The 26076-nt window shown below is 51.4% G+C and overlaps 2 protein-coding genes across 13 annotated transcripts in view; one reads left to right on the top strand and one right to left on the bottom strand.

The window, feature by feature from the left end:
• Window positions 1-95: 95 nt before the first annotated feature.
• Window positions 96-23653, top strand: CLEC20A (C-type lectin domain containing 20A). Its single transcript, XM_072831538.1, has 13 exons — window positions 96-303; window positions 1830-1942; window positions 3068-3112; window positions 4333-4698; window positions 6217-6282; window positions 8530-8895; window positions 10088-10263; window positions 10799-10977; window positions 11470-11727; window positions 12025-12370; window positions 15026-15311; window positions 16146-16231; window positions 18044-23653. The coding sequence occupies exons 1-13, from the start codon at window positions 275-277 to the stop codon at window positions 18122-18124; spliced, it is 2397 nt and encodes a 798-aa protein (XP_072687639.1). The 5' UTR covers window positions 96-274; the 3' UTR covers window positions 18125-23653.
• Window positions 18791-26076, bottom strand: part of RASAL2 (RAS protein activator like 2) — a 347482-nt gene continuing 340196 nt past the window's right edge. For all 12 annotated transcript variants that reach the window (XM_072830776.1, XM_072830777.1, XM_072830778.1 and 9 more), the window contains one exon: window positions 18791-24585. In XM_072830776.1, coding sequence (XP_072686877.1) covers window positions 24443-24585 — 143 coding nt within the window. In that variant the 3' untranslated portion in view covers window positions 18791-24442. The remainder of the gene's footprint in view (window positions 24586-26076) is intronic.

Genomic DNA, 26076 nt, shown 5'->3' with positions numbered 1-26076 from the left:
CCAGGAAATTACAAGGCTTCTACAAGCTGGGTGCCAAGAGACAGCAGAGACCAATATATATATTTTTCTATTATCTCACAGGAATCAGGGCTTAGAGAAAACCACTTGAGTTGTTCTTGGCTGGGACATTGTGGCCACAAACGCGTCTCTAACAAAGACCCTAGACAGTCGTTAGCAGCTCACTCTGCAGGAGAACACCTGCCTGCTCTCCGGGGGGCTGAGTCCCTGTCCAAGTAAGACAGCAAGCGTGGGCAATGTGGCTTCCACTTTGGGGATGCAGATCCAGTTGGTTTGGGAGAAAAGGTACGTATTGATTGTGGGAAAGTGAAGGTGATAGACCTGCACCCAAGGGTGTATTATGTCCGGGCAGAAATGCATTCCTACTTTGGGGAAGAGGGTAAGAAGCTAGGGGGAGTTTCATGAGCCCCTTTGCTTCCTGCAGCTCGTGCAATCCAAGGGTCTGTCCCTGGGTCTCTCGGGAAGCCTGCTGCTTCCTGGTCTCTCTGTTCCTTTTGCCCTGACCCCGGTCGAGTGGAACTCCTGTCCTGGGGAGCAGGGCTGTCGTCCCTCCCCTCATCACAACCCACCGTGCCCAGACGAAGCCTCCTCATTCATTCAGGATTCAGGGTCTCTGTCAGAGTCCTGGGTAGGAGCAGGAATCCAAAGAGAAAAAGAACAACAATGTCCTAAGGTGACAAAAGGTAACGCGGCCTCTCTATTGAGGGAATTTGCAGTACCTGTTCCTGAGGAGTCTTGGTGCCTGCAAGGCACAGCCCCTGTTCTCAAGGAGCTCCCAGTCTCAGAGGAACCAGAGCGGCCAGCGAAATTTCCACCTGGAGCGCCAGGAGCGGCCTCAGGGAGTCGCTAGGCCTGACTCCTAGGGGACAGAGGCCCCCACACTCTCACCGTACCTCCCCAGGAGGTGCCCGGGGTGCCCAGCCGGGCCTTTACATCAGGAGACCTGACGCCCCCCGGGTGGGTGGCCGAGCTGCCCAGGAGGAGGGGCCCGGCGGGCCTGGTATTGTCTTGGCCAGCCTTGTCAGGCTCCCTTTTGTTCCGGGAGAGGCCCTGGCACAAGTGCGTCCATCCGGCCACTGTGATGAAGCCATCTGAGGCCATCGCTGCACAAGAGAATACTGTGGCAGAACATTAGGGGTGAAGCATTAATGATTTTTTCCTCTTTCCCTTTGCCCTTTCCATCAGAGGGGCTGTTGGCACTTCCCTCTGGGGAGGGTGTGAAGGGTGGAGAGCAGAAAAGAATCTTCCAGACTCTGGTTTCCAAAAGTTTAGCCCTTAAGGGAGTGGAGAGAGCTCTGGGCATAAACAGGATGTTGAGAGGGAGGAAGGAAAGGGGGGGGGCAGAGAAAGAAAGAAAGAAAGAGAGAGAGAGAGCCCTTCTTGGTTCCCTAGAAAAAGCACCTTGGTCTCTGGTCTGTGCCTAATCAGACAGCCAGAGCCCAGACCAAGGTGGGGGGCCTCTGATGTCCCTGAAGTAAGACTTGCTGGGGGGCCCATCACCTCCACTTCATGCTTTCCCATGACCTGAGATTCAGCTGCTGTCCTTCTCCCAGTCACAACATTCCCATCTGTAAAATGGGGACCCGAAGGCCACTCCCGAGTGTCCTGGTTGTCCAGCAAAGCCTGGCCCGCACCCGCCAGTTCCCTCCCCCTCCGCGCCCCTCTCTCTGCTCATCATCATCTACCCAGGCCCTGCAACCTGCAGGAGAGGAAGCTTCATTCCGGGGGGCCTCCCCCACACCCCCCCACAGGGGCTGGCTTGTGGTGTGCTCAGTAAGTATTTGCTTAGTCAAATCTGTCACTTTGGGTAGGAAGAGGAGGAGAGCGGAGGGTGAGGAACAAGAAGTCAGCGAGGAGTGTCCCCGCTGCCTGCCCGCTGCCGTCATGCTGATCGCGGGCCTGCCACCCACCCTCTGTGCCGCAGGTAAGGCTGCCCGCACCTGTCGCACCTGTTGCACCTGTCGCTGGGCCCGAGGCTGGAGGCGCTGGGCTCCGCGCGCCCAGGGAAGGGGCCCCTTTCCCTGAGGGTTCCCAGAGTTTGAGGTTGGGGGGCAAAGAGGAAGAGATCCCAGGTCCCCGAGATCACAACTTGAGCCCAAGGCAGACGCTCAGCCACTGAGCCACCCAGGCGCCCAGGCTCTGCTGCTCTGCGTGCGATTTCCCTCCCGCTCGGCTCCCCCTAGCACCCAGCCAGCAAGTACTTGCTAAGCGCCTAGAGGTGCGCTTGGAAAGGGTCCCGGCCTCCAGCGGCCAGCGGCCGGGCGCCAGATGCGTGGCGAGAAGCCTGCAAACAAGGTTCCCAGACAATGCGACCACCGCAGTGAGGGGATAAGCAGGGGACAGGAAGGAGCAGGGCAAGGAATGGCATGAGGCAGGGAGGGGGGATCTGCGGGGGTTGCCGGGCCTGAGGGGGGCTGAAGGCCAGCGGGGAAGGAGCCTGGTGCGCCCCGAGCAGGAGCGCAGGCCCCAGACTCCAGGGCTGGCGGTGGGGGGTGGGGGGAGCCGCGGGACCTGCGGGGCCCCAGGACGCGCGTTGTGGTCACCCGGGGGAGCAGAGGGACCCGTTGGGGCCAGGGCCGCCAGTCCCAGAGGGAGGATCGGGGCTTAGGCCGGGGCAGCAGTGGGTGTGGAAAGAAGTGGAAAGTTCAAGAAGGCTCGGATCCGAGGAATGACAGGCTTTGTGGTGTGGCTGGACGCCAAGGAGGAGAGCCAGAGGGGCCAGCGCTGCCCCCTGGGTCATGCTGGAGGGAGATGGTCATGGGGCCAGAGATGCGGGCAGAGCTGGGGGCCCCCAGGGGAGTGCACCGGCAGGTGGTCTCCGGGTGACAGCCCCACCCGGACACAGTGTCTGGCGCTGGGCACACGGGACAGTGTTTACAGCCAGTGTTTGGCAAGCTGTGAGTTGTGACCCACCGGACCCTAAAATCAATTGAGCAGACCACGGTCAGTGATTGTAAAAAATTGAACAGAATAGGATAAAGCACGCCGAAGTGAAGCGCACTCATAAGAAAGGGCGATTATGTTTTCCCCTTCCCCTTCTCTGACGCAGGGCTCCTCCAACTTCTCTCCGCCGCGGGCAGCATCTTCGACTCTGGTGGGTGTGAGGAGCTTCCCCCTGTTGGGCAAGTGCTCGTCAGCCCCCGCCCTGTCCTCCCGATGGCCTGCATGCCGGCCAGTCTTGTTTCCCTCTCCTAGGGCATCTGGCTTGAGGCTGACCCCCTAAGGCCTGGGACACCCCCCCCAACCCCCCAGCACCAGGCTCTTCATGCCCCTCCACCCCTCCACACAGGCAGGGCCTGGCAGGGCAGAGTCGCCCTTGACCAGCCCTGTCTGGGGGCGCCTACAAAGGCATGGGGTCAAGAAAGAAGGAAGTCAATGTGGAGACCCTGGGGCTTGGGGTTGGCTCCCAGGAGGGGTTTGACTGCTTGCTCATTAGTTCATTCATTCATCATTCCTTCCTTCCTTCATTCATTTTCAACACATTGAGTCCTTCTGATGTGCTGGACACTGTGGATATAATGATGAATGAAGTTCGTTCTTTGCTCCCAAATCGCTTGTGCCTGGTGGTGGAGACAGACAAGCAAAACGGTCCTTTTTCCCCTGGGGGTTTTTACAAAATTCTGATGCAATCTGGACAAATTCAGATCCTTGCTGTAGGCTGGGCCTGGACATCAGTGCATTTGGATAGCTAGCTCCCCTGGGGTTTCTGACGTGCAGCCCCAGTCACGAGCCCCGCCTACCCCAGGGCCAGGCTGTGCTATGATCAAGGGTCTGGACCTGGGAACTCCACCCACGGTCCTGGAGTCCTGGCTTCATCCCTTCCCACCGGGCGGCCTTGGCCAAGTCACTTACCTCTCTGTGACTAGATTTCCTCATGTGTGAAGCAGACATGGTGATGTCTGTCCCAGGGAGTTGTTGGAAGGATTCAATGAGCAACAGGCACACCGCGAGTGCTCGGGAAACACTGGCTTTATTATTAAGCGCTAACAAAGGGCCACTGCAGCCAACGGGAGGGCCGCCCACCCAGGATGGGGCGGAGGGGGAGGCAGTTAGTTGGGCAAAGGGAAGGGGGAGATGAGGGCATGGAGGAATGAGGGATTGGGGGAGCAGGGCGTGGGGAGTAGCCAGTCCTTCCAGGCCAAGAGGGCAGCTTGTGCAAAGGCCCGGAGGCAGAGCGTCGTGTGAGTGCAGAGCCCATGGTACGGGTGGAGGGGGAAAGAAGAGGCTGGAAAGGCTGCCCGTGGTGAGGCTGAAAGCTCTTTGGGGGCCAGGGGTGGGAGGGTCAGCCGTGCAGTGACGGCCTCTCGTGTCCAGCCCGGCAGCTGATGAGCAATGGCAAGAACTTCTCGAGGGTGGAGGTGGAGCTGAGCTGGTCTGAGGCCCTGCAGCACTGCCGGCTGCACCACACGGACCTGGCCGATCTGCAGAGCATGAACAGCGTGAGCAGCATGAGGACCCTCTACTCCCTCACGAGCAGCACCGAGGCGTGGATCGGCCTCTTCTTCAACACGCGCCTTCGTGGCCTGAGCTGGTCCAGCGGGTCCACCTTCACGGCCCCGGTGTGGAGCTCGCTGCCCGTCTTCCAGGAGGGGGTCTGTGCCACCCTCTACTCCATCTCCATTTTCCCCAGCCTGGGGGCCAGCTCGTGCACAGAGCGGAAGCCCTTCATCTGCTACTACGGTGTGTTCAGGTCCTCTTCTGGGCCTGGGCTTGCCCCGAGGTGGCTTCTCAACAGCGAGTGGGGGGTGGCGGTGGGTGGAGAACACTCTCAAGTCCTTCAGAGGACAATTGACTGGTGCCCTCACCCCCATTGGTATATTCCTCTCTGCAGCCTTCGTTTCTATCTCCTCTCTCATTCCCCAGGCTCCGCCAGACAAACAGGTGTAATTCAGGGTAGAGAGAAAATGAAATCTGGCTTGTTCCACAGGTCTCCTCTGCCCAGTTAGGGATTTGGGAGAAGAAAAAGAAAGGGAGGAAAAAGGAAAGACAGGTTGCCTGTGTGCAGCAGTGAGAGCAGACTCCCGTCTCTTCCTTCTCACAGAGCGCGGGGCTGGCTGCACGTCCCCTGGCGGCAGGGCTCCTGGGAAGCCGCGGGATGGGAGCCAACCCCTCCCGGCCTCCCTGCAGGAAACCCCTGGTGCTCAAGGCAGCCCATCCCGCCCCCATCCTGCCCCTTGCTGGCCCCTCTCTGCTCCCGCAGCCCAGGCCACTGACCCTTGTTAGGAAGGTGCTATAGGCAGATGCATATAGACCAGACTTTTCTGGTCAAAAGTGCCATTTTCTGCTTTTCTCTGTCAGCCAAAGCCCAGCCCCAGCTCTATGGCACCCTAAGCCCTCAAATAGGGGCATGGGGCACCAGCCTGACGCGTCCCCAGCTCCCCACCACGCTATGCTTTGCCTGTCACGGGGCCTTGAAACGTAGCCCATGGTGGTGAGGTGTGACCCTGGAATTCCCAGGCCCGCAGGGAGATGTTCAGGAGTGTGAGTGCGCGGGGCTGGGAGTCCTCTCAAAGGGAGGGCAGGCTCTCCCCTCCTCCCTCAGGTGTTGTTGGGCTCCAACGGGCCTAGCCCTGACTCTGCCCACTTCTCTCCTTCTCCCACCACCACGGCCTCTGGGGGGTGGGGATGGGGGGTGGCATCTGTCTTGCCTCTATAGTCAGTTCTCAACTCAGAGTGAGCTGTAAAAAATGCAAATCAGGTCACTTTGCTTGAACATATTCAATAGGTTCCCTTAGCACTTAGGATCGCATCCCTTCTGAGGCCAACCAGGCCCTGCTTGACCTCTGGCTTCACCCCCTGTCCCGGTCCCTGGCCACACTGGCTGCTTTCGGCTCTGCACACGCAGCCTACCCCTTCCCACTTGCGGCCTTGGCCGGGGCTCTGCCTCGGGTCTCCTTCCTGCCACTTTGCCAGGCCCGCTCTTTCTCGTATTCTCTTCAAGAGAATCCTGCTTGTCTTATTTCTGCTATTTTCCCAGGGCCTAGAGTAGGGTCTGCCACAAATAGCGACGCTCCCGCTTTCTTTTTGTATGTATTTCTTGAATAAGTGTTATAGATGTGGATGAGCCTGTCTGCCCTCCAGCTAGGCCTCTCCTGGCTTCAGCGGGGTGGTTCCCCGTGTCTGCAGAGGATCCTGGGTAGCCTTGTCCCCCCCACCCTCACCTCCCCCGATAACGCGTGGTCTGTTTCTCTTTTACAGACCCTGCTGTGGGGCACCGCATCTTCACGGAGCCTGCTCCCAGCCTGACCACCTCTCCAAAGCCAGGTGCACACCTAGGAGCTTTGCCTTCCTTTTGACTTGTCCACCTGGACCAGCCGGCAGCGTCATCCACCTGCGGCCCATCTGCTCCCCCAACCCTTGTCTGGTTGAGGCATCCCCCCGCTCTGCCAGCCCCAGGCTGAACTCCATGGAGAGAATCAATCCGGTTTTATTATTCAGATTATTATTACTTTTTAAAGATTTTATTTATTTGAGGGAAAAAGAGAGAGAAAGACAAAGAGAGAGAGAATGAGTGGAAGGAGGGAAGAGGGAGAGCAGACTTCTCGTCGAGCGTGGAGCCTGACGTGGGGATTCCGTCCTAGGACCTGAGATCAGAGATCATGACCTGAGTTAAAGTCAGATGCTTAACTGTCTGAGCCACTCAGGCACTGCCCACCCCCTGCCAACCTTTTTTATTTTTTAATTTTTTAAAAAGATTTTATTTATTTATTCATGAGAGACACAGAGAGAGAGAGAGAGAGACACACACACAGGCAGAGGGAGAAGCAGGCTCCATGCAGGGAGCCCCATGTGGCACTCAACCCTGGGTCCCCAGGATCACGCCCTGGGCCACAGGTAGTGCTAAACCACTGAGCCACCCGGGCTGCCCCCCTCAACTTTTTTTTAAAGGTTTCATTTATTTATTTGAGAGAGAGAGTATTCTGATTATTATTTATTATTTTATTATTCGGACAGGGAGGGGACTTGCCCAAGGTCGTCAACCAGACAATGATGTTTATGGCCTGGGCTGCATCTGGTGTAAAGAATTCATGACAAAGGAAATAGAAACTCCTCCCTCCACCTGCTTTCTAGAGTTGGTTTTCTGCCTGCTGTGGACCATGGGGCTGTGGAGAGAAGGTGCCCGGGCTTCCAGGGCAGGCGGACCTTGTCTGAACCTCGTCTTGCCGTTTATATGGCATGAGTTCGGGCGAGTCATCCCTGACCCGAGCCTCCTCTCCCCACCTGTAAAATGAGGTTAATAACCCCTGCCTCTCAGGGTGAGAGTGAGGATTTGAACAGGTGACGCATGCCACAGCACAGCTCGGGGCAAGGACTACTTGTTGCTTAATAGAAGGTAGCTTTAAAAAATCAGTTTAGAGGGATGCCCGGGTGGCTCAGCGGTTGAGTGTCTGCCTTTGGCTCAGGGCCTGATCCCAGGATCCGGGATCAAGTCCCGCATCAGGCTCCCTGCGAGGTGCCTGCCTCTCCCTCTGCCTGTGTCTCTGCCTCTCTCTCTGTGTCTCTCATGAATAAATAAACAAATCTTTAAAAAATCAGTTTAGATAAGGAAGCTTAGGGAAATATCAGGCAAATCTTGACGGGCTTAGATGAATGGGTGCACGTGAGAGTTTGGGAGGCCCTATTTGAATCTGAGGATGCAGCTCTGTTCTGCAAATAAAGGTGGTTCCTTCAGCAGCTCTCAGGAATGGGTCCCCCGGGATCTCGCTCCACATCCTTTCCCAACCTCCGTTGTTTGGAATCAGATATGTGGGCCCGTGTGCTACAGATGAGACAGGAGTGGGGAGGGGCAGGGTGGGCGGCAGTGAGGGTTGGCCCAGGCCAGCCTAGGGCACAGTCCTGGGCTGTCTGAGCGCCCCTGGGAGTCAGGGCCCCGGGGGATGGGCCCACCCTGCCTTGGGTCTGGCACGTCTGGCCCTCACCAGGCTCTTCTTTTCTCCCTGGCTCCCCTGCTAGGAGGAAAATCACATACTCTATTCTGTCCCAGCCCAGGAGCCTCCTGGGAACCAGCACCAGAGGCACAGCTCCTGGAAATCACAAATGAGGCTGCCTCTAAACCAGGATTATCCTGTCTTCCTCATCACGTCCCCACAAAGTTTAACTACCATTTAATTAAGTGCTAATTATTTGCACGCGCTGGTGAAACCATTCATTTACGTGGTTTCATTTAAGTCTTTAAATTCACTTAGGGGGGATTCACTTGGGGGATACCGTTCTCCCCATGGCCCAGATGATGGAACTGAGACATAGACTCCGCTTATAAGGTCTTTGGCCACGAGGAGAGCTCCTCCCCCCTGCTTTTCCTAATGCCCTTGCTCCCGGCTGCTGCCACGACAGCCCCTGTGTTCTCCCAGGGGGTATCTGGTCCTTGAGGATCAGGGGTCCCATGGGACCTGGCGCCCAGGGCCCGGGGCCAGGGCCGAGCCGACCAGCGCTCAGTGCCAGGGCGGCGATGAGGCCGGGCCTCCAGAGGTCCAGGGCCTCAGCCTGCGGGCTCCTGTTCTTGGTCCCCAGCCGCGGTGCACATCGGCCAACAAACCTTCACGCGGTTTGACCACGAGGTGACGTGGCGGGCGGCGCTGCTGTACTGTCGCAGGCACCACACGGACCTGGCCGACCTGCAGCTGGTGGCGGACCCGGCAGCCAAGGAGGCCCTGAAATCCATCACAAGTGAGACCGAGGCCTGGATTGGCCTCTACTTCAACGCGGCCTCCGGGGCCCTGAGCTGGTCCAGCGACCTGGGGTCCAGCATCCCCGCCTGGCTCCAGGTGCCCCAGTTGGGGACTGGACTGTGCGCGGGGCTCCGCACCTACGCGCGCTACTCCCCCCGGGTTTATTCCCTGGACTGCTCTTCCCTGAAACCCTTCATCTGCTTCTACGGTACGTGACAGCCGGTCCCCGCGGGCCCCAGGCTCACGATGCTAGACTGGGACGGGACCTGGGGTGACCGGGCAGCGGGAGGCACTGAGGTTAGACCCCGGGAAGCACTCCTGGACTCCCAGACTCTCGGGTAAGGGGAACAGGCTTTCTCTTAATTCGGAGGGAGCTTTAAAGAATGGAATGGGCCCCATCGAATCTTAGGGCATTAGCTGTTAGCAACGGCGGTCAGTTCAGGGGTGATGCGGGGCTTTGAAGCAGCACTTGGGAATCAGACAGTCTATCACTCGCTAGAAATAGGGTACAGGGCATCTCTGAGCCTCTTCTTCCTCTTCTGGAACATATACTTAACAAAATGGTATTGGTGATACCCACCTGCTAGGAGGGCTTCAGAGCCTGAATGCAAATGTATGTAAAGGAGCCAGTTAGACGCCTGGCACCCAGGAAGCACCCAGCAGATATAGCTCTGGTCACTGCTTCACTGTAAGTCATGGGAGCCAGAGGCCTGCTGGTTATTCTGGGTCCTGGGTATAGCATGTCCTCTGCATAAGGCCGCATCCTGCCTTGCCCTTTCCTTCTCTCTTCTCTTTGTCTCTTTCTTTTTTTCCCTTCCTTCAGTCCACTCTCTCTCCTCTTTCTCTCTTTCCTCTTGCTTCTCTCCTTCCTTCCTTGCTAGCCTTCTTTCTTTCTTTCTTTTGGCAATAGCTTTATTGAGATGTATCTTATTGAGTCCACATACTTTAAAAGTCACCCCTTCGAAGTGTCTGACCCAGTGCATTTTAGGCATTACAGGGGTGTGCAAGCATCACTGCTATCTAACTTTAGGACATTTTTATCACCCCAAAATGGAACTCCTTACCCTTGAGGGGTCACTCCCCATGTTGCCCCACCCTCAGCCCAGCAGCTGCTAATGCACTTCCTGTCTCTGTGGATTTGCCTGTTCTTGGCTGTTTCTTTTCACGTTTTGGATTTGATGAGAACTGTGATCCTAATCTGTAAAGCAGGAAGGATGGCTCCTCCCAGGCAGGGCTCCCTCGAGGATTAAAGACCACGCAAGGCCCCACCTGTGATTGGCACACGCAGGTGTGTGGAAGGGGTTGGGCTGGGCGGCCGCTGAGGCCTTAGGTGACACAGACCTGGGGGTGCTCTGTCCCATGTCAGCCCTGCCCTCACCACTCTCCGTATTTCCTTGCAGACCCCTCCATCGGGCACCGGGAGTCCGCCGCTCTTTATCCATCCTTTATCGGTCCCTCCTCAGATGTGACTATGGAGCCCACGCTCAGGCCAAGTATATCCCTGCTTCCTATTCCATGTAGGTGCTTTGGACCTGTTCTCAGCTGGGTGCCAGGGCCTCCATCCAGGGTCTGCAAGGTGCTGTAGCATGTGGTGGGCCCCATCGGATCCCCCCAGAAGAGGATTGCCCAGCCCAGCCGCCGGCCCCCTGCAGGACCAGCTGGGGGTGGAGAAGGGGACTCTGTCACCGTCAACCCCACCCCTTAGATTGGGCCACTAACTTGCAGCCCCAGAGTCAAGAGGCTCCAGAGAGGCTGTGTGGCCCCCTGTGTGGTGATGAGGGCTGGCCTGGGAGACAGAGGGGGAGACGCTGGGCAGTGTTCCAGAGACCTCATCAGAGAGTCCTTGGAGGGTTTGGCATCCAGAGAGGGAAACCCCAGAGAGGTGCTTGTCAAATCCCTTGTGATTTCGGGCTCCTCTGGATGGAGAGATGTGGGATGCGTTGTTGGGACTAAGTGGGAGGACATGTTGGCAACGACAGTGATTACATTCCTATAGCATTTTTAAATTCCTGAAACATCTTTGCAGCTATTACCTCATTTTGCTTCCCAAGAGTTCTGAAGCTAAGCAGGGTAACTGAGGATAAAACACACTTCTCCTGGCTTCCTTCCAGGTTCCCAAGTCTGACAAAGGCATTATTGCCTTTTCTGAGGACACAGAGAAGCTAGAGGAGTTGCTCATAGTCACACAAGGGCTTCATATATATTCTGGGGGCCCAAAGAAAAATCAGGGGCCACTCTCAAGGAGCCCAAGACCCTGCCAGTTGGTGTTGTGTGTAAAGGCACAGGCATGGTAGGGACATCGGAGTGTCCCAGTCCCTGTGATGATCTGGATTTCCTGGAGGAGGTGATTCTGTGCTTGTTTAGGACCATGAGGAGGAGTTTGCAAAGGGGAGTGGGGGATTACAGGTCAGAACTGTAGGTGGGATGGGTGCTTGACCCTGAGTGGGGACACCCGGATCGGCAAGGGAACCTCCTGTGAGCTGTAAGGGAATGGGGCCTCACAGCACCTGGGTGGCTCAGTGGTTGGGTGTCTGCCTTTGGCTTGGGTGGTGGTCCTGGGGTCCTGGGATCGGTCCCGTGTCAGGCTCCCTGCGGGGAGCCTGCTTCTCTGTCTCTGCCTCTCTCTGTGTCTCTCAAGAATGAATGGATGGAATCTTAAAGAAAAAAAAAAAAAAGGAACGTGGCCTCATCCTGAAGGCAACAGCACCAGGGTCTGGGCCTGGGCCTGTGGGCAGATTTGGTTCAGAAGCTGGTGACCTCTGTCATCTGCTTCCCATCTAAGGTCTAGCCTGGCCCCTGCCTGGCTGCCCCAGGCCCGGCTCACCCCAGTGGGCACTGGGTGGGCAGGGCCAGGCCTGGGAGAACCGCAGGCCACGGCCGGGCCCGGGAGCCGAGGAGGCCGCGCCGGTTCCCCGCTGCTGATGCCCCGCCGGCCAGGTCACCGCTCTGCGCGTCCCGCCTCGGCCGCTGGCCACCACCTGTCGGCGTCCTTGTCCCGGGGCCCTGGCCTTGCCAGGGTCCTGGGCACAGGGGCCCCCTCGTGAGCCCTGGTTCCTGCCGCCGAGCTCAGCCCCCCCAACCCAGCCCAGGCCGCGTGTCTTGGGGACCCCTAGCCCCGCGGGGAAGGGCCCGGAGCCTGCAGGTAACTGTCCTGTGGCCGAGCCCAGCTGGTCCCCCGGACACCCTCCTCCCTGTCCTCACGCGGGGCCTGGGGCTGCTCTGACCTCCGCTTCCAGCCTTGCCCCTGTCCCCGTGTCCCTGGGCCCCGTTACCCAGGGCAGGCCCGCGACTCTGCAGGAGGCGCCCCCCCCCCCCCCCCCCCCGCTCCACCTCTCAGCTACCCCCTGGAAGGTGGCACCTCCAGCCTCCCGGCGGCTCCCTGGGGACCGGAGAGAGCACCTCGAGGCCCTCGGGCTCATGCGCGGCGGCAGGGCGGGGAAGACCGCTGGCAGCTGGCCGGGCAGAAACAGGGGTCCACCGGCTCGCTGGGCCTGGGACGCCACGCCGGCCGGGCCCCAGCGCCCGCTCGCCCTGGGGGCACTGAGGCCGCGGGTCGGGTCGTGTGCTGGGCCACAGCTTCCCTCCCCGGCTGCAGCCCGGGACACTGGCCGGGGAGCCTGTGCAGCCGGCGCCAGCTCGCCCTCACGCCGCCGGAGGATTTAGGGCGCGGTCTCGGAGAAGCGGTCTGTTTTGGCTGTGGGAGTTTGATGACCAAGTTACTCCGCTACTTACTGCGTGGCCCCGGGCAAGTTTCCTAACTTCTCAGAATTTCGTTTTTCTCATTTTTAAAGTCAAGAAAAATATCAGTGTCGTGAAGTAGTTTTCAGTGCCCGGCGTCTGGCAGTTAGTACCATTGTAATGTCAATTCATTAGTGAAATGTTTAGTGATTCTATCTCCTGCCTCTGTCCTTACTCAAAAGGCAGGGCTGGTCTCGTCTCACTTTATCGATTATAAATGATTATGAAAGATCAGATTATGAATTATTGAGATTGAGGCATCGCACAGGGCAGGGGCTAATCGTATGCCTCTTTGTGTCTTTCTGGGCCTGGAATAGTGATTTACACATTGGTGGATGATTTCATTCAACAATCACTTCCTGAGGACTGGTTTTGCAAAAGGCCCTGAAGTGTGGATATCAAGATGAGCACGGCCCGTTTCCTGTCTCTAAAAGAGCTTAGCCTAACAGGGACTAAGACAACAGCGTGCTGTGGGCTGAGCCAGAAGTGTGAACCGAGAGCCCTGGCAGGATGGCGACCCGTTCACTCCGCCTGGAAAGGTGGTGGTCATTGGACAAAACTTCCGTGGAGGATTTCAGGCAGCAACACCAGCACATTTTCCCCCGGCAGAGGGAACAGCATAGGCAAAGACAAGTAGAAGAGCAAGTGTGCGGTTTGGGGAGGACAAGCGGTCTGATGTGACCAGAGTATTGGCCACAGATTTGGGAAGGGAGTGGCAAGGGAAGAGGGGTGGAGGGGCAGAGTCTGGAGGATGTGACCCTGTGGTCCATAGAGGCGTCAAGGCTGATTTCAGCAAGGGAGCCAAGCGCTCAGCGCTGTGGTTCAGAGGCCTGGTGGTTATAAGGAAGGGCCGCTGTGTGTGAAAAGGCACGGCTCACCATTCACGCCAATACTGACAGGAACCAGCCCCCCCCTCCCCTGCTTAGAAGAAAAGGCTGGAAGGAAATATGTGAAAATGTTCATTCAGGTTCTATTCAGGTGAGGAGGCTATGAGTGTTTCTCCTGTTCTGTGTTTCTGGGTTTTATAAATTTATTCATCTCACTAAAGAAATGGACAGTGCTTTGCGGGGGGGGGGCGGGGGGGTGAGAAGAGGGCGTTTGGAGGGGAGGCCGGCCAGGAGCAGAGAGGCAGGAAGGGCAGGTGAGCGGAGAGGCTGTTGCACCGGGCAGGACGCGGGACTCAGGCCGAGGGCAGCAGGCCAGCAGTGTGACGGGGACGCCAGGCAAGTGGCTTTACATCGTTTACAAGTGACAGTAATTGAGGAAGTATAAATACACATATTTAAAAATGCTCAGCTTTGTTCATTGAATTACAGAAATACAAACTAAAAGCACGTTGCATTTACAAAATAAATTTTTTTGGGGGGGGGCAGGGCCAGAGGGAGAGGGAGACAGAGACTCTTCAGCAAGCTCCATGTCCACCGTGGGCTCCATCTCAAGACTCTGAAGATCATGACCTGAGCTGAAATCAAATCAGATGCTTAACCGACAGCCACCCAGGTGTCCCTTAAAATAATATTTTTACCTACTAGTTTGGCAAAGACTTAAGGGGGTGAGAATGCTGAGGAGAATGTGGGAAAATCAGCGATCCCAGACACTGGATGGGACAGTAAAGTGGTGCTACCCTTCTGGCAGCCTGTCAGTTCTGAGATGGGGAACTTCATTAAGAAGCAAGAGTACAAGGTGCACGCACACTTCTGCGTCCTCCACTCCCAGGGCCGTTTATCGCAGCGTTGCTTCTGACAGTGAGAACAGGAGGCAATCTAATGTCTACTAGAAAGCTGGCAGATGGGTTTTAATAAGTTAGGGTACATTCCATGAAATACTGGGCGGCCTTTAGAGAGAATGAGGTAGATCTTTACTCATTCAAATGAAAAAACTCATGTGTGTGAAGAATATTATATATATATATATATATATACACACACATAAAGATTTTATTTATCCATAAGAGACACAAAGAGAGAGAGAGAGAGAGGCAGAGACACAGGCAGAGGGAGAAGCAGGCTCCATGCAGGGAGCCTGACGTGGGACTCGATCCCGGGTCTCCAGGATCACGCCCTGGGCTGAAGGCGGGGCTAAACCGCTCGCTGGGCCGTCAGGGCTGCCCGTGAAGAATATTCTAGAGCAAACTGTGAACGGCCGCTGTCCCTAGGTCAGGGGACGTGGTAGTTTTGTTTAAGTATTTTACAATACATACCACAAAAGCAATATGGCTATTTCCATATTTGGAAGGAAAAAAAGTGACACCTGTGGGGCACCAATGGGATTTTGGGGACTGAACTTGAGGCGGGGAAGGGAGCCGCCAGGGGTACGCGGGGTTGCTGCGCTTGGAGAGACGGGCGGCCACAGGGGGCACGGCAGGCGCTGAGGGGAGGCTGCCTGGGTTTTGGAGTGCCACCTCTTGATGGGAGTGTCGCGGGTCCCTGGCTGCCACGGTGGGGGCTGTGCGAAGCTGGCAGACATCAGGGCATCGGGCCCCGTGCGGTAGGGCCTCCTGAGAGAAAACACTCTCTCCTGGGAAGAAGTCTCATCGTGTCGCCCAGGGGCCAAGAATCCTGAGGTGAGGGAGTGTCACTGTGAGGACCACAGTGTGGTAGCTCACGGGGCGGGTGACGAGGTTTGGCCCGACCGAGCTTCCCCGACAGGCTGGCTCCTGCAGCCCCAGTGTGCGGAGCAGGGGCTGCCCACGCCCGTCCCCTCGCGTGGGGGCTGTCCCCAGTCTCAGACCACCTTGCTCCCGGCTGTGTGCAGGGACTCCTGCAGCTGTGACCACCGAAGGGACCGGTGGCGACACGGGAAGTTCAGCCACCGCCACTCGGGCCCAACATTTGAGCTCGACCGAACACCCGGAGTCTACAGAAACCGGCCCAACTCCCACATCAGGTAAGGCCTCCTGGTGACCGGGCTCCCGGGCTCCCGGGCTCCCACTCCTGACAGGGGAGCAGTTAAAGTTGGGCAGGGCAGCCCCTCACAGCGCAGGGCGCTCCAGATCCTCGCGTGGAACGGCATAAACGTCGGGAAGGGCACAGGAGCAGGGACAAGGCCGAGGAGCCTGGAGTTGGCTCCCCGACAACTGCGAAAGCTTGGGGAGAAATCCCCTCACCTCAGCATCTCCTCTTTCTCCTCTGCACGAGGAGGGTGGTATAAACTACCCTGCCCACACTGTAGGGTTGTGGCGAGCCCCGACGTACTGCTGCAAAGGTGCCCTATCAACTCTGAAGTGCTATACGAAGGAGTCCCAGCAAAGGCTGCTTCCCTGCGATGAGTACAGTGGCTCGCGGCCCAAGGCTGAGCTTGTTTATAGGCTCAGGGAACCTACTTAGAGTTTTCTGGGGTAAAGTTGGCCTTTAAAATGTGGGTCCAGGGAGAAGTGAATATTTCCAGCGTGATGTGGAGTATCTACTTAATAGGTTAAAAGGAGGAGGAAAATACAGAAGAGACAGAAAATAATGGCCTGCGGGTGGCCAGGGTGTGGGGCGGAGCTGGCACTGCCCACAGCCTTCGGGAGGCTCTTTCCTGTCCGCGCTGGCTGGCTGGGCCGACTGTGGCTGAGCATTCTCCTGCTCAGCAGCTGCTTGCTTCCTCCTTTTGGAAATCCTAAGTCACCAAGTAGCATCTGTTGTAGCCACTGGGGGCAAGCCTGAGTGCTAAGACCTTAAAGTTTCCAAATGGTGATAGGATCATTTTCACTGAACCTGACAGCACTTGCTTTTTCAGGGCAACTCTTTGGAATCCTGAAAGCAGATTTTACCATCCCAGCTCTGCTGGACCCACAGGATATGAAAGAGCAATTTTTGAGTGAGGTGAGACTTCAGACCACTTCTGATGTTGACCGGTCAGATGACTTGACAATGCAGGGCAATACTGTGGGAACCAGTATACCTAGAGAAAAAGCTTTGGAAAATTAGCTCATCTGTTCCTATTGCCGTCACTCTGGCTCATGGTAACAGGCTGGTGTGTTGCTGAGACTTTCAGATCTTTTTCTAATTCTAACGTTTTGTTCCTAATTTTTTTTTTTTTAAATCAAGACAGCCTAGTCAGAAGGACCTGAATTAGGGTCTTGCCATTCTATTTATTCGTTCTGTGACCTTGAGCAAGTAACCTAGTCTTTCTATCGGTTTCCTCATGAATTAGAGCCAAGAAAACCTAACTCACATGGTTAGTATTATGATTAAATGAAATATTCCATGTAAAGTGCTTAGCAAAAATTAGCATGTAGTAAGTGCTCGGTAAATGCAAACATCAGCTGTTACTTTCAACATTATTATTTTTCTGAATATACATTTGTTCCAGGCTCCCAACCACCACCCTGTTCTTTTAGAAGATTATAAGATGGGACGTTGTAAAGAGAAAGAATTGTTCCTAAATATTGCAACAGAAGTCTCAAACTGATTTTGAAATGTGGCCGAAGGGCACATTTTGCCGTCATGCCAGATAATAATCATAAGATGTCAGAGCTGGAGAGTTCCTTATATAGGTCCAATCATAATGTTACAGACAAGAAAACAGACTGGCATTTATCTGGTAGCTTACTGCCACTTACTCACAGGCCAAAGAAATAGCACCCAGGCAACTTATTCTAAAATCTCACAAACTCAAGTGTCTGGAAAGAACAGTAGCGTGTGTGTGTGTGTGTGTGTGCGCGCGCACGCGCACGTACATGCATGCTCACCCACGTACGTACGTGCACTGGCCTGCTGGGGCCTGGGGAGAGGAATTGGAAACTTCGGTGCATTTTGCTATTGAAAGAACAGGTGGAACTGATGCAATTCAGTATCTGACCTTTTTTTTTTTTTTTTTTTTTTAGCAGAAGTTCAAGTAATAAGACTGTAGTGCTGAGTATTAGGTTTTCAAAAGTAAAGGACCCTTTTTTTTTGGGGTGGTTGGGGGAGCCAAACCAGAAACCATCTTCCTTCTGGTTTAAGGTAAAGCCAATAATGGGAAATGGGGGAGTCAAAACAGGGTTTTCCATCTTTGTGAGGACGTATCTATTCCCTACTAATGGAGAGGATTTCTACTCCACAGATTTACAGGATGGAAAAGGTGGGGACAATGTGTGTGTGTGTGTGTGTGTGTGTGTGTGTGTGCAGGAAGGTAGAGCATATATTACTAGTTTTAGCAGCATTTTAAATTCCAAACAGGAGGTGAGGAAACACCTGCAGCCAACTTACCCCAGGGCCAGGGCCAGAGAAACACTGTGGCACACACACAGAGCTCAGAGCTCATCCTCCAACTGCAGGGAGAAGCCCCTAGGGAAGTGGAAAAAAGAGCTCAACCCCAATCCATAGAGAGATAGTTAATTGGTCAGAGCTCAAGAGGCATCCGCCCTCTTTTCTGATTTCAAAGTTTGATAGTGATTCTGAGAAACAGGATTGAGGAGCACCGGTTAAGCCATTTGTTTTTGTTCCTTTTGTCACCAGACTCCCCTGCCCCTCGACCCTGGGGCTGTGTGTGTGTGCGGTGGGGGTGGTGCTGCACGGTGGCAGTCAGAGTATTCTAACAAAACTCATTTATGCGCTTTCCCACTAGGGAAGGTGCTAAGGACAAAAGGCAGGCAGCTGAGACTAGGAGGTCACAAGATCACAATGGTGGTTTCTTTCTTTTTGATGTTTCAGATCCAAGAAGTCTTAAAGCTTACATTAGGTCGTGAGCAATTCAGATTGAAATGGGTTGGCTTCGAAGTAAACAAAAAATAGCCCACGTCGACTGATCTGGAGTCTGCTTCTGTCTTCTCTGGATTTGGAGTCAATTTTAGTCTTTAAATTCCTAGTAGATCAGACTCTACATTTGTTCCAGGCTTTTAGCAATAACTCCAGATAGAGGCTAACTGACAGAAGTTCAGATCCGCGCCCAGCACAAAAGAAAACTATCTGGGAGGAGAAAAACCTGGCATTCCTGGATCTTATGGAACGAGATAGGTAAACAGAAGCACATGGAGGCATCTGTGAACAGTAACCTGGAGAATGACAAGCAAACCAGAACAAAAAACCCCCAATGAAAGCAACAAGAATCCTGAAACAAACCCCATTAATCTACCTGGGGAATTAAGAGAGGCCACACTTCCAAAGAAGTGAAGGGCACTTCCCCTATGAGCCATTAACTACTGAAGAGATTTCAAGGTCTCCAGAATGAGGAGCTCTCTGAGGGCATTGTCACAGTACAACATACTAATGCGAGCTACCTGTCCTACTACAGCTAAATATTTTTCACCTGTCAATTAGGAAAAATTATATATAAAACCTCAGAAGAATGTTCCTGCATACATTTCCTTTCTGGTTTTTCTCCTGTGTTCTAATCACCCAGATACATGCTAGAAGTAAGGTGGTAAATATGTCAAATACAGTAGCAACTTTAGTCTGAAATGTTTAAAGTTAAAGTTTATTTGTATTCTTTGTAGGAATATCAATAAAAGACCTCAAACGTATCTATATCTGTACATGTACAAGAACCATCAAAAATTATTCACAGAACAAAAATAAATCTTCTTTAGAACAAACCCAGGTAATGAAATGCAGATATGGATCTCACATACGGAACAATCTAAGTGCTACCAGCACAAAAATATGGCTTTAAAAATAAAATAAAATCTTGGGTTTTGTTTTTCTAAGGTGTATTTCTCTTTCTTGAAATAAAAAATAAATTATTTAGAGCTATTATTGTAAAATAGTCATGTGTGTTAACACATTCTTATTAAGGCCCTGGAGATGAAAAACAAAATCAAATTTAGCAGGTAAATTCCTCACAGGTGTGATTTAGGTTAGTGTGCTGCTGTCCGCCTGGGTTAATTTTAATGTAACTAAGAAATATCTAAGCACCAGTCAAAATGTAACCTTTACTAATTATTTCCACTTTTCTGCAGGATAGTGGTTATTGAGTCAATTAGTATTTAACCTTTTGGTGAACTGGGAACTGAAATTTCTCCCTTGGGAGTTTAAAAATGACAAAAATACAGTATTTATACATGAACATTTGAACCCCCTCCCACAGAGGATGGAGGCCCCTAAACCACAGCTTCCTTGGAAATCTTTTACAACAACAGATAAATCTAGTTTTAGGTCCCAAACTAAAACATTTCCTAGTGAAAAAGGAGGGCATTTGAAGGAAAAATGAGACAGGAGTAGGAAATGAAAAATGCAGGCTGAGACACAGGCAAAACGGCCACTTTGCTTTCCTGGGGTGGCTTGCTGTGTTTGCCAAGTCTTGCCAGCTTGCTTACTCAAACACCTGAGGATTAACTGCCCAGGAACCAAAGCTCCTTCTTTCTGGATCCTACTCTCAGATCAGTGACATTCAGCTTTCTTTCTATGACCCGCATGGCATCAGTGATCCTATCTAGGATTCTTGAGACAATGTCAGACCAAATCAATTTCAAGTCACTTTAACTTATATATACATATAACATATAACACATATGGTACATTTTAAAGAGGAACAGACCATGGTCATAACATCTAACAAGTAAGAGCATAAAATCTAAAAAGCTCAAGAAAGTCTGGAAATCACTGTTCTGCAAGATGGATTAGCATTCAGAAAAAGGAGGCCCTAGGAATTGTGTTTTATGTGGGTGCACATGTGTTGTCTACAGATACTACCTTTCCACTAATCTATGTATTTTAAGATCTGACAAACGATATAAATCCCATTTCCTTGAACCTTTGGGCTATTGAGAAGGCTGCTGTGCATTAGTCCCTGTTTGGATCATGTATCTTCCTCACGTTCTTTCAATCTTCATAAGGTATTCTGTCTCATGCAAATTTCATCACTTTTGTCCTTCCTAACCTCAAGGGAATTCATAACTGGGTCACGACAATAAGATAATGCTTCTAGAACTAATAACAATCACTGGAACATGGAAAGGGGTTCTAATTAAAAATTCGACACACCAACACATCTCGCTTTTGTAAGACTAGTAAAATAGGTTCTTCCAATTGACACATTGATAGAAACAAAGTATCCCAAATTCTTGGCCCTCAGGTAGAGGGTGGGAAGGCAACTATTTACTGTTGGGGCAAGCAGCAGATTTCACACATGACTTGAGAAGGGGAGGGGGAATGGAGAAGACCCTTTTAAATGTTTCCACAATCTGCAGGAGAAGGTGGCCCCCATGGGGGTCATTGACAATACACTGAAGCAGTGGCACGGACTCAGGAGCTGCTGGGCCAGGCTCAGCAATAAGTCTAGTCTGGTGTCCAGACTCAGCTCAAGGTCACATGCGACTAAAGGTATCCCAAAGAGGATTCCTTCCTCAAGTTGTCCCACAACCAGCCTTCTCAGGAACTCCGAACTGGAGATAACTAGAATTTAATCAAGGTAGAAGTCAAAGCAAATACTAATGCAAACTCACTTGATGGCTACTGTCTTGCTCTGTGGTTTCTGAAAAAGAACTGCTTCCTACCTCTGAGGACATAGTCAGAGCTTGGAGCCAGAAGAACCACAGATCCATAAACGAAGGCTGAGGTCGAATAAGATCTGGAAAGCTTTAAAGTCCAGCTAATTCTCAAGGTCATACAGCAGTCAGAGACAGACACTCCTGCTTTTTCTTTCACTGTCCAACACCATCATAGGGAAAGGTGGCAGCAGACCAGAGAAAGCGACCTGTGACCAACTTGATACTGAGTGAACACAAGAAGTTCTAAGAGCACAATGAGCCCAGTCTATCACATTCTCCTTATGGACAGGCCACCCTGGACTCCGATGGCACCTTGGTGAGAGCACCTGGAACATGGGAGATGCTCAAGGGCTTGTTTTAGTTACTATGTGTCATCTCCTACACTGTATATACTATAGAGACTCTGGGAACATGAGGACCTGATGGAAATGTCACTCTTTCTGCTGCTTTGGCCCAGAAAGCCTGTTGCTCAGTGATACAAAAAGCGAGAATGAAAGCTCTTTCCTTAATTCCTAGATCCCATCCACATTGTCTTTGTTAACAGCTAAGTCTGGCCATCAGCTTAGACAAGCACTTGACAAGCACTACCCCTGAACCCCAAATTCTGTTTGATTGCGGTCCAGGCTGCAGCCTGCAGTATGGTGATATGTGGGTGGAAGGGAGAGTCCAAGCCATGGCTATCTTAATCCACCTGCCTTTCTTCCATTATGCCCTCTGCTCCACAGAACATACCCTATGTAGTTATTTGGGCTGAAGAGAAGCCAAATTAAGCAATACCTCCATAAAAATGATCAGCTGTTTGCTGCAGTCTTCCACACTTAAAAAAATCTTTCAGAATAAGTTGTATAGATTGCAGCTTCTCTAAAGAAATACTCAGAAAAATATTTGGATAGGAACAAGGCTCAAAGGATAATCTAATATATGTCAACAAATCTGAACTTCTAGCTTACTTCTAACTTGATTTTCTTACTCTTTTCTCTGCATTCAAGATTAACATAATGTTTCCAAACATTTTGGGCATTCAGTCTTCCAAAGAAGGCAGCCCTCTAAAGAGCTCCCACAATGTCAACAAGATCTATGCAGCCATCAAAAGCACATTTGATATTTTTGTGTCTCCCCCAACCTCCCAGTATAGGTAAGCTTATCAGGCCTCTGTAACCCATAACCATAACTTCAGAGCTTCCAAACCTGAATGGAGGACATCAGCCAAGTTACATACTTTTAAGGCCGCCGAAACCAACTGTTTTACCAGGCTTCTACTGCACAATGGAAGGCTTTTGCAGAGAATGGATTAAAGGTGGCTGGAGCTGGGAATCGCTCTAAAGGAGGCCATCTATGTTTATACTCCCAGGCCAACAAAGGACGCAACTTTAGCATTTGTAGGGTGGTTTTCCTATTAAAGTAAGTGATCTTGACCATGATGTGCCCTAAGCTTAGAGGGAAGAGGTAAGAATTTGTAAAACCACCACAAAGGGCCAAGAAAATAACCAAGTGCCAAAATAGGAGGGCACAAAAACCAGGTAAGCACGATGAGCAGCCTGTTTCACATCTCTGACTGGCAGAACGAGAAGATTATGTAGGAAGTGTTTCAAAAGGTTGTGGGTTGGGGGCCGTTGGGAGCTTGTATGATGCAGAGTCCAATACAGAGATCCACCCGAGAGGGGGCAGCACTCAAGAGGTCCAGGCGCCATGAAAGAGAGGCTGTTCACACAGATGCCAAGTCTGGGCTTCACCCAAGGAGGACAGGATCAATGTTCTCGTTTCCTTACAATATTCTATTATGTAGAAACACTCACTCTATGTTTAGGGCTCCCTCAGGTCTTTTTCTTTTTCCTCCTCTCCCTTTTTCCTTTCCTTTCCTTTTTTTTTTTTTTTTTTTCTGAATTTCCTTAAAGTTTATAATTTAAAATAAACACCATTAACTCATTTGAGAAATGTTGCTTTCTCAGGACAAAGAACTGCTTAGATCTTGCTTAAAGAGATTCAAAACCCTTTTAACATTATATCTGACAGCAGAGAAGGCATGAACTTTTCCTATTTGTGCAGTTGTATGTACATATGTGTGAGTATATATGTATATATATTTGTATATATAATGTCTGTTTTAACACGTAACATTCTATATTTCTGATAATCAAGTTTGCTTTCAAGATGACATTTCACACCTCTGGAATAAAGGAAGTAAATTAGCTTCCACAACTGTTTCTGTCCTACAATAAAGCCAAAGATGACAGTTGGTGAAACTGAGTCATTATTGCCAAATCTACGAAGAGCATGGGAGTAACAACTGGAATGCATGGCCCCTGCACTTTCAGTTTTCTTTTTTTGGAAGAGTAATCATGACTTTTGAGAGAGCCATGCTTCTTCAGATCTGGATTTCCTTTCCAAATTTTTGTGAGGGAATTAGGAGAAGAAGCCATTTAAAAGCTAAAGACTGAGATAAAAGTACCCTGCCCAGAGATTTGCTAGTACAATGGATGAAATCTTTATCCCAAACAAAAATTAGAAGTTACAAATAGAAAAGTTTTTTTTGTTTGTTTTTTGTTTTTTTTTTGTAAATAGGAAATATTCAGAGATTCCTGCTATGGTATGATTAGCCCTTTTCTATGTGGAAGAAAGGGTGTTTATTTTGGATGGCTTATGGACAGCATATTTGGACAACCTCTCCAGGGGAGAGTAAAACCCTGTTGGTGAAGACTGCTCCCACCATGGGGGAGGAAAGGGCAGCGGGTGTGTGAAGATGAAGATGGTATGCAGAGACACAAATATTTATAGTTCTGTAAACTCTAAAGAGGAAAAAGAACACCCTTTATTACAACTGGGGTTAAAAAAAAGCCCCCTACCTAAAATGGGCAATTCCCATCTGCTCTAGACAGAAGGAAATAAACATTAACAGGAGTTCAATAGAAACCACTCCTAGAGTCCAGTTTTGATGCACCAGCTCTTATCTGTGTCTTCTGAAACAGTGTATCCTCAAATCAGATTAGCTGTCCATTCAGAACCAGTCTTGGCTGATCAATGGGATCAAATGTTTTGTTTGGTTCTTGGTGTCTGCATGTTCTCCTAAAGGGCAAGGGGGCCAGAGCGGGGTTTTTAGACTGGCAGATGAATCCCTGAAAAATTCATTCTGACGATGTCCTATTGCACTCCATGTGCTTCTATCAGATAGACATGTGGCCTCGACCTACTGAGCCCCTGGGCTCACTTCTCACTCACACATTCTTCCTACCTTTTCCTCCTCTAACAACTGCAGTGCTTTAACAAGAGGAAAACGATAATAAAAATAGTAATAATTAAAAAGGTAATCTACATTATTAACTTCCTTTTGGTATATTACAGTGGTATTTTCTGTACATGGCCCAGAACTAAGTTCCCTATGTACATAGAGACATGGGGGGTGGGGGGAAGCATTGACCTTAGAAGTCTTAGCCTTATGCCCTGAAAGACAAGGTTCCTTTCTTCATTCGAGACTTTCTCGCCACTCTGCTGTTCTGAAGTAGCCAAGTTCTGTAAACCTGGTGGGGTTGGGGAGAGGGCTGCAGACAGGAGAATGGGGACGTTTCCTTCTGTCTCTTCCCACAGTCTGTGTGTTCACAGGGCCCGTCAGCAGCTGCTGTTTTTGAATTCACCATTCTCCGTGATGGAAAGCTTGGTGGGGTTGGTGGGGGAGATGCCATTGCGGACCTGCATGCTGTACCGCTCCTTCACTTGGGTCAGTGCGCTCATCAGTCTGGTGTTGGCCGAATCCAGGGACACGATTCGTTTTTCCTGCAACACACCAAGCAGGGCTTTATGCAGGCTATGTGCGGGAAATCACATGGTAATTCTCCACTGGATGACTGTTCTAATGCTTTCTATCAAACAGCAGTACGCATGATGCTTCCCAGACAAATGGAACGTCTCTGCCTCTTTCTGCACACTACTCAGGTTTAGCTTCCCCTGAGCCCAATGGGTCTGTCTGTGTTTATTTTCTCTCTCTTTTTTTCCTTTCAGCACAGCAGGACCAGTTATTAATTATCCCTTTGGATACTAGGACAATGTGAAAAAGACACCGTGTGTTACTTCAGACTGCAACAAGGGTGTCAAGCTGCCTAATAGTATTAAGTGCTTTGGGTTAAAATTAAAACATAGAAATCAGGTGGCAAAGAAAGAAGCACCAGAGGTTTCATTTCACAGAGGAAAAGTGCATGTGCTCTATGGGTTCTCAGCCCCTAAAGAGGGCACATCAGTCACATTTGGAAATAATTCACATTGTGCTCAAAATTAAAACAATACATGGTGGCAGTTTATAGTCACCAACAAAGTGAGGATGCAACAGCAAGAGGGGAAAAAGCAGCCAGAAGCTCAGACCAAGGGGTCATTTGAATATGGGAAGGGAGATGTGGCCGAAGGGGGATGCCATAAACATAACACATGAAAACAAACAGAGAACACAAGCTCCTAGACTCATTCCAGCTCAGTTACTCCAGGAAAGCTACCCAATAAGGAGATTGTTTTCAATTTACTTTTGAGTCTCTCGGGGGAAAAAATGCCTTAGAACCATTATTTTGGTACCAAAGATTGCTGAATAAACACACACACCAAAAAAAAAAAAAAAAAAAAAAAAACCAAGACGGAAAAAAGGGCCATCCCCCGCCAAAATATGGCAATTTTAAGGAAAGTAGGCTCATCTGACTTTGAGAAAAAAATCATTCCGTCAAAATATTATCAGTGTCACAAAGATTAGGAGAAACCCTAATCTTAGTTTCAGCAGGTAGGGAGATCATTCCTTTCCAACATGCTGTTGTCACTTTTCAGGAAAGAGGCTAACATTGAGAGGGGTGGTCTTCACCTACATCCGTGAAATTAAAAAGAAAAAAACACCTGAGGAACAACCCCCAAAGCCAAAAGGAGCCTTCCTTCTCTGGGAGTGTCTGAATTTACCCTGCGAAAAGCGTGGTAAGGCCGGTCAAGGTGAGGTGCAGAGAGGACAGAAAGGGCTGAGGGTTGGATGCTGCTTTTTCCTAAGGGACAGCAGGCACCCAGGGCTATGTCGGGACACTCTGTTGGGAAACGCATGGCCAGGAGGGGGGCTGAAAGGGGGACCAAGTGAGGACCACTGCCCTCTACTGACCTGGGGGATGCTGGAGGCAAAAGTATAACAGACAAGAGCATCAAGTAATGCTCCCCTTTAATCTCCTACTTTGGGAGTGGGATGGAGCAGCAGGGCTAGCAGTTTCAAAAGTATGAGAAAAACCTCTTGTTATTAGCATTAAAAAA

This window comes from Canis lupus, chromosome 6, assembly GCF_048164855.1.
Source record: "Canis lupus baileyi chromosome 6, mCanLup2.hap1, whole genome shotgun sequence".
Taxonomy (NCBI): Eukaryota; Metazoa; Chordata; class Mammalia; order Carnivora; family Canidae; genus Canis; species Canis lupus.
The sequence above is the reverse complement of the archived record's forward strand: the minus strand, read 5'-3'. Positions and strand labels throughout refer to the sequence as shown.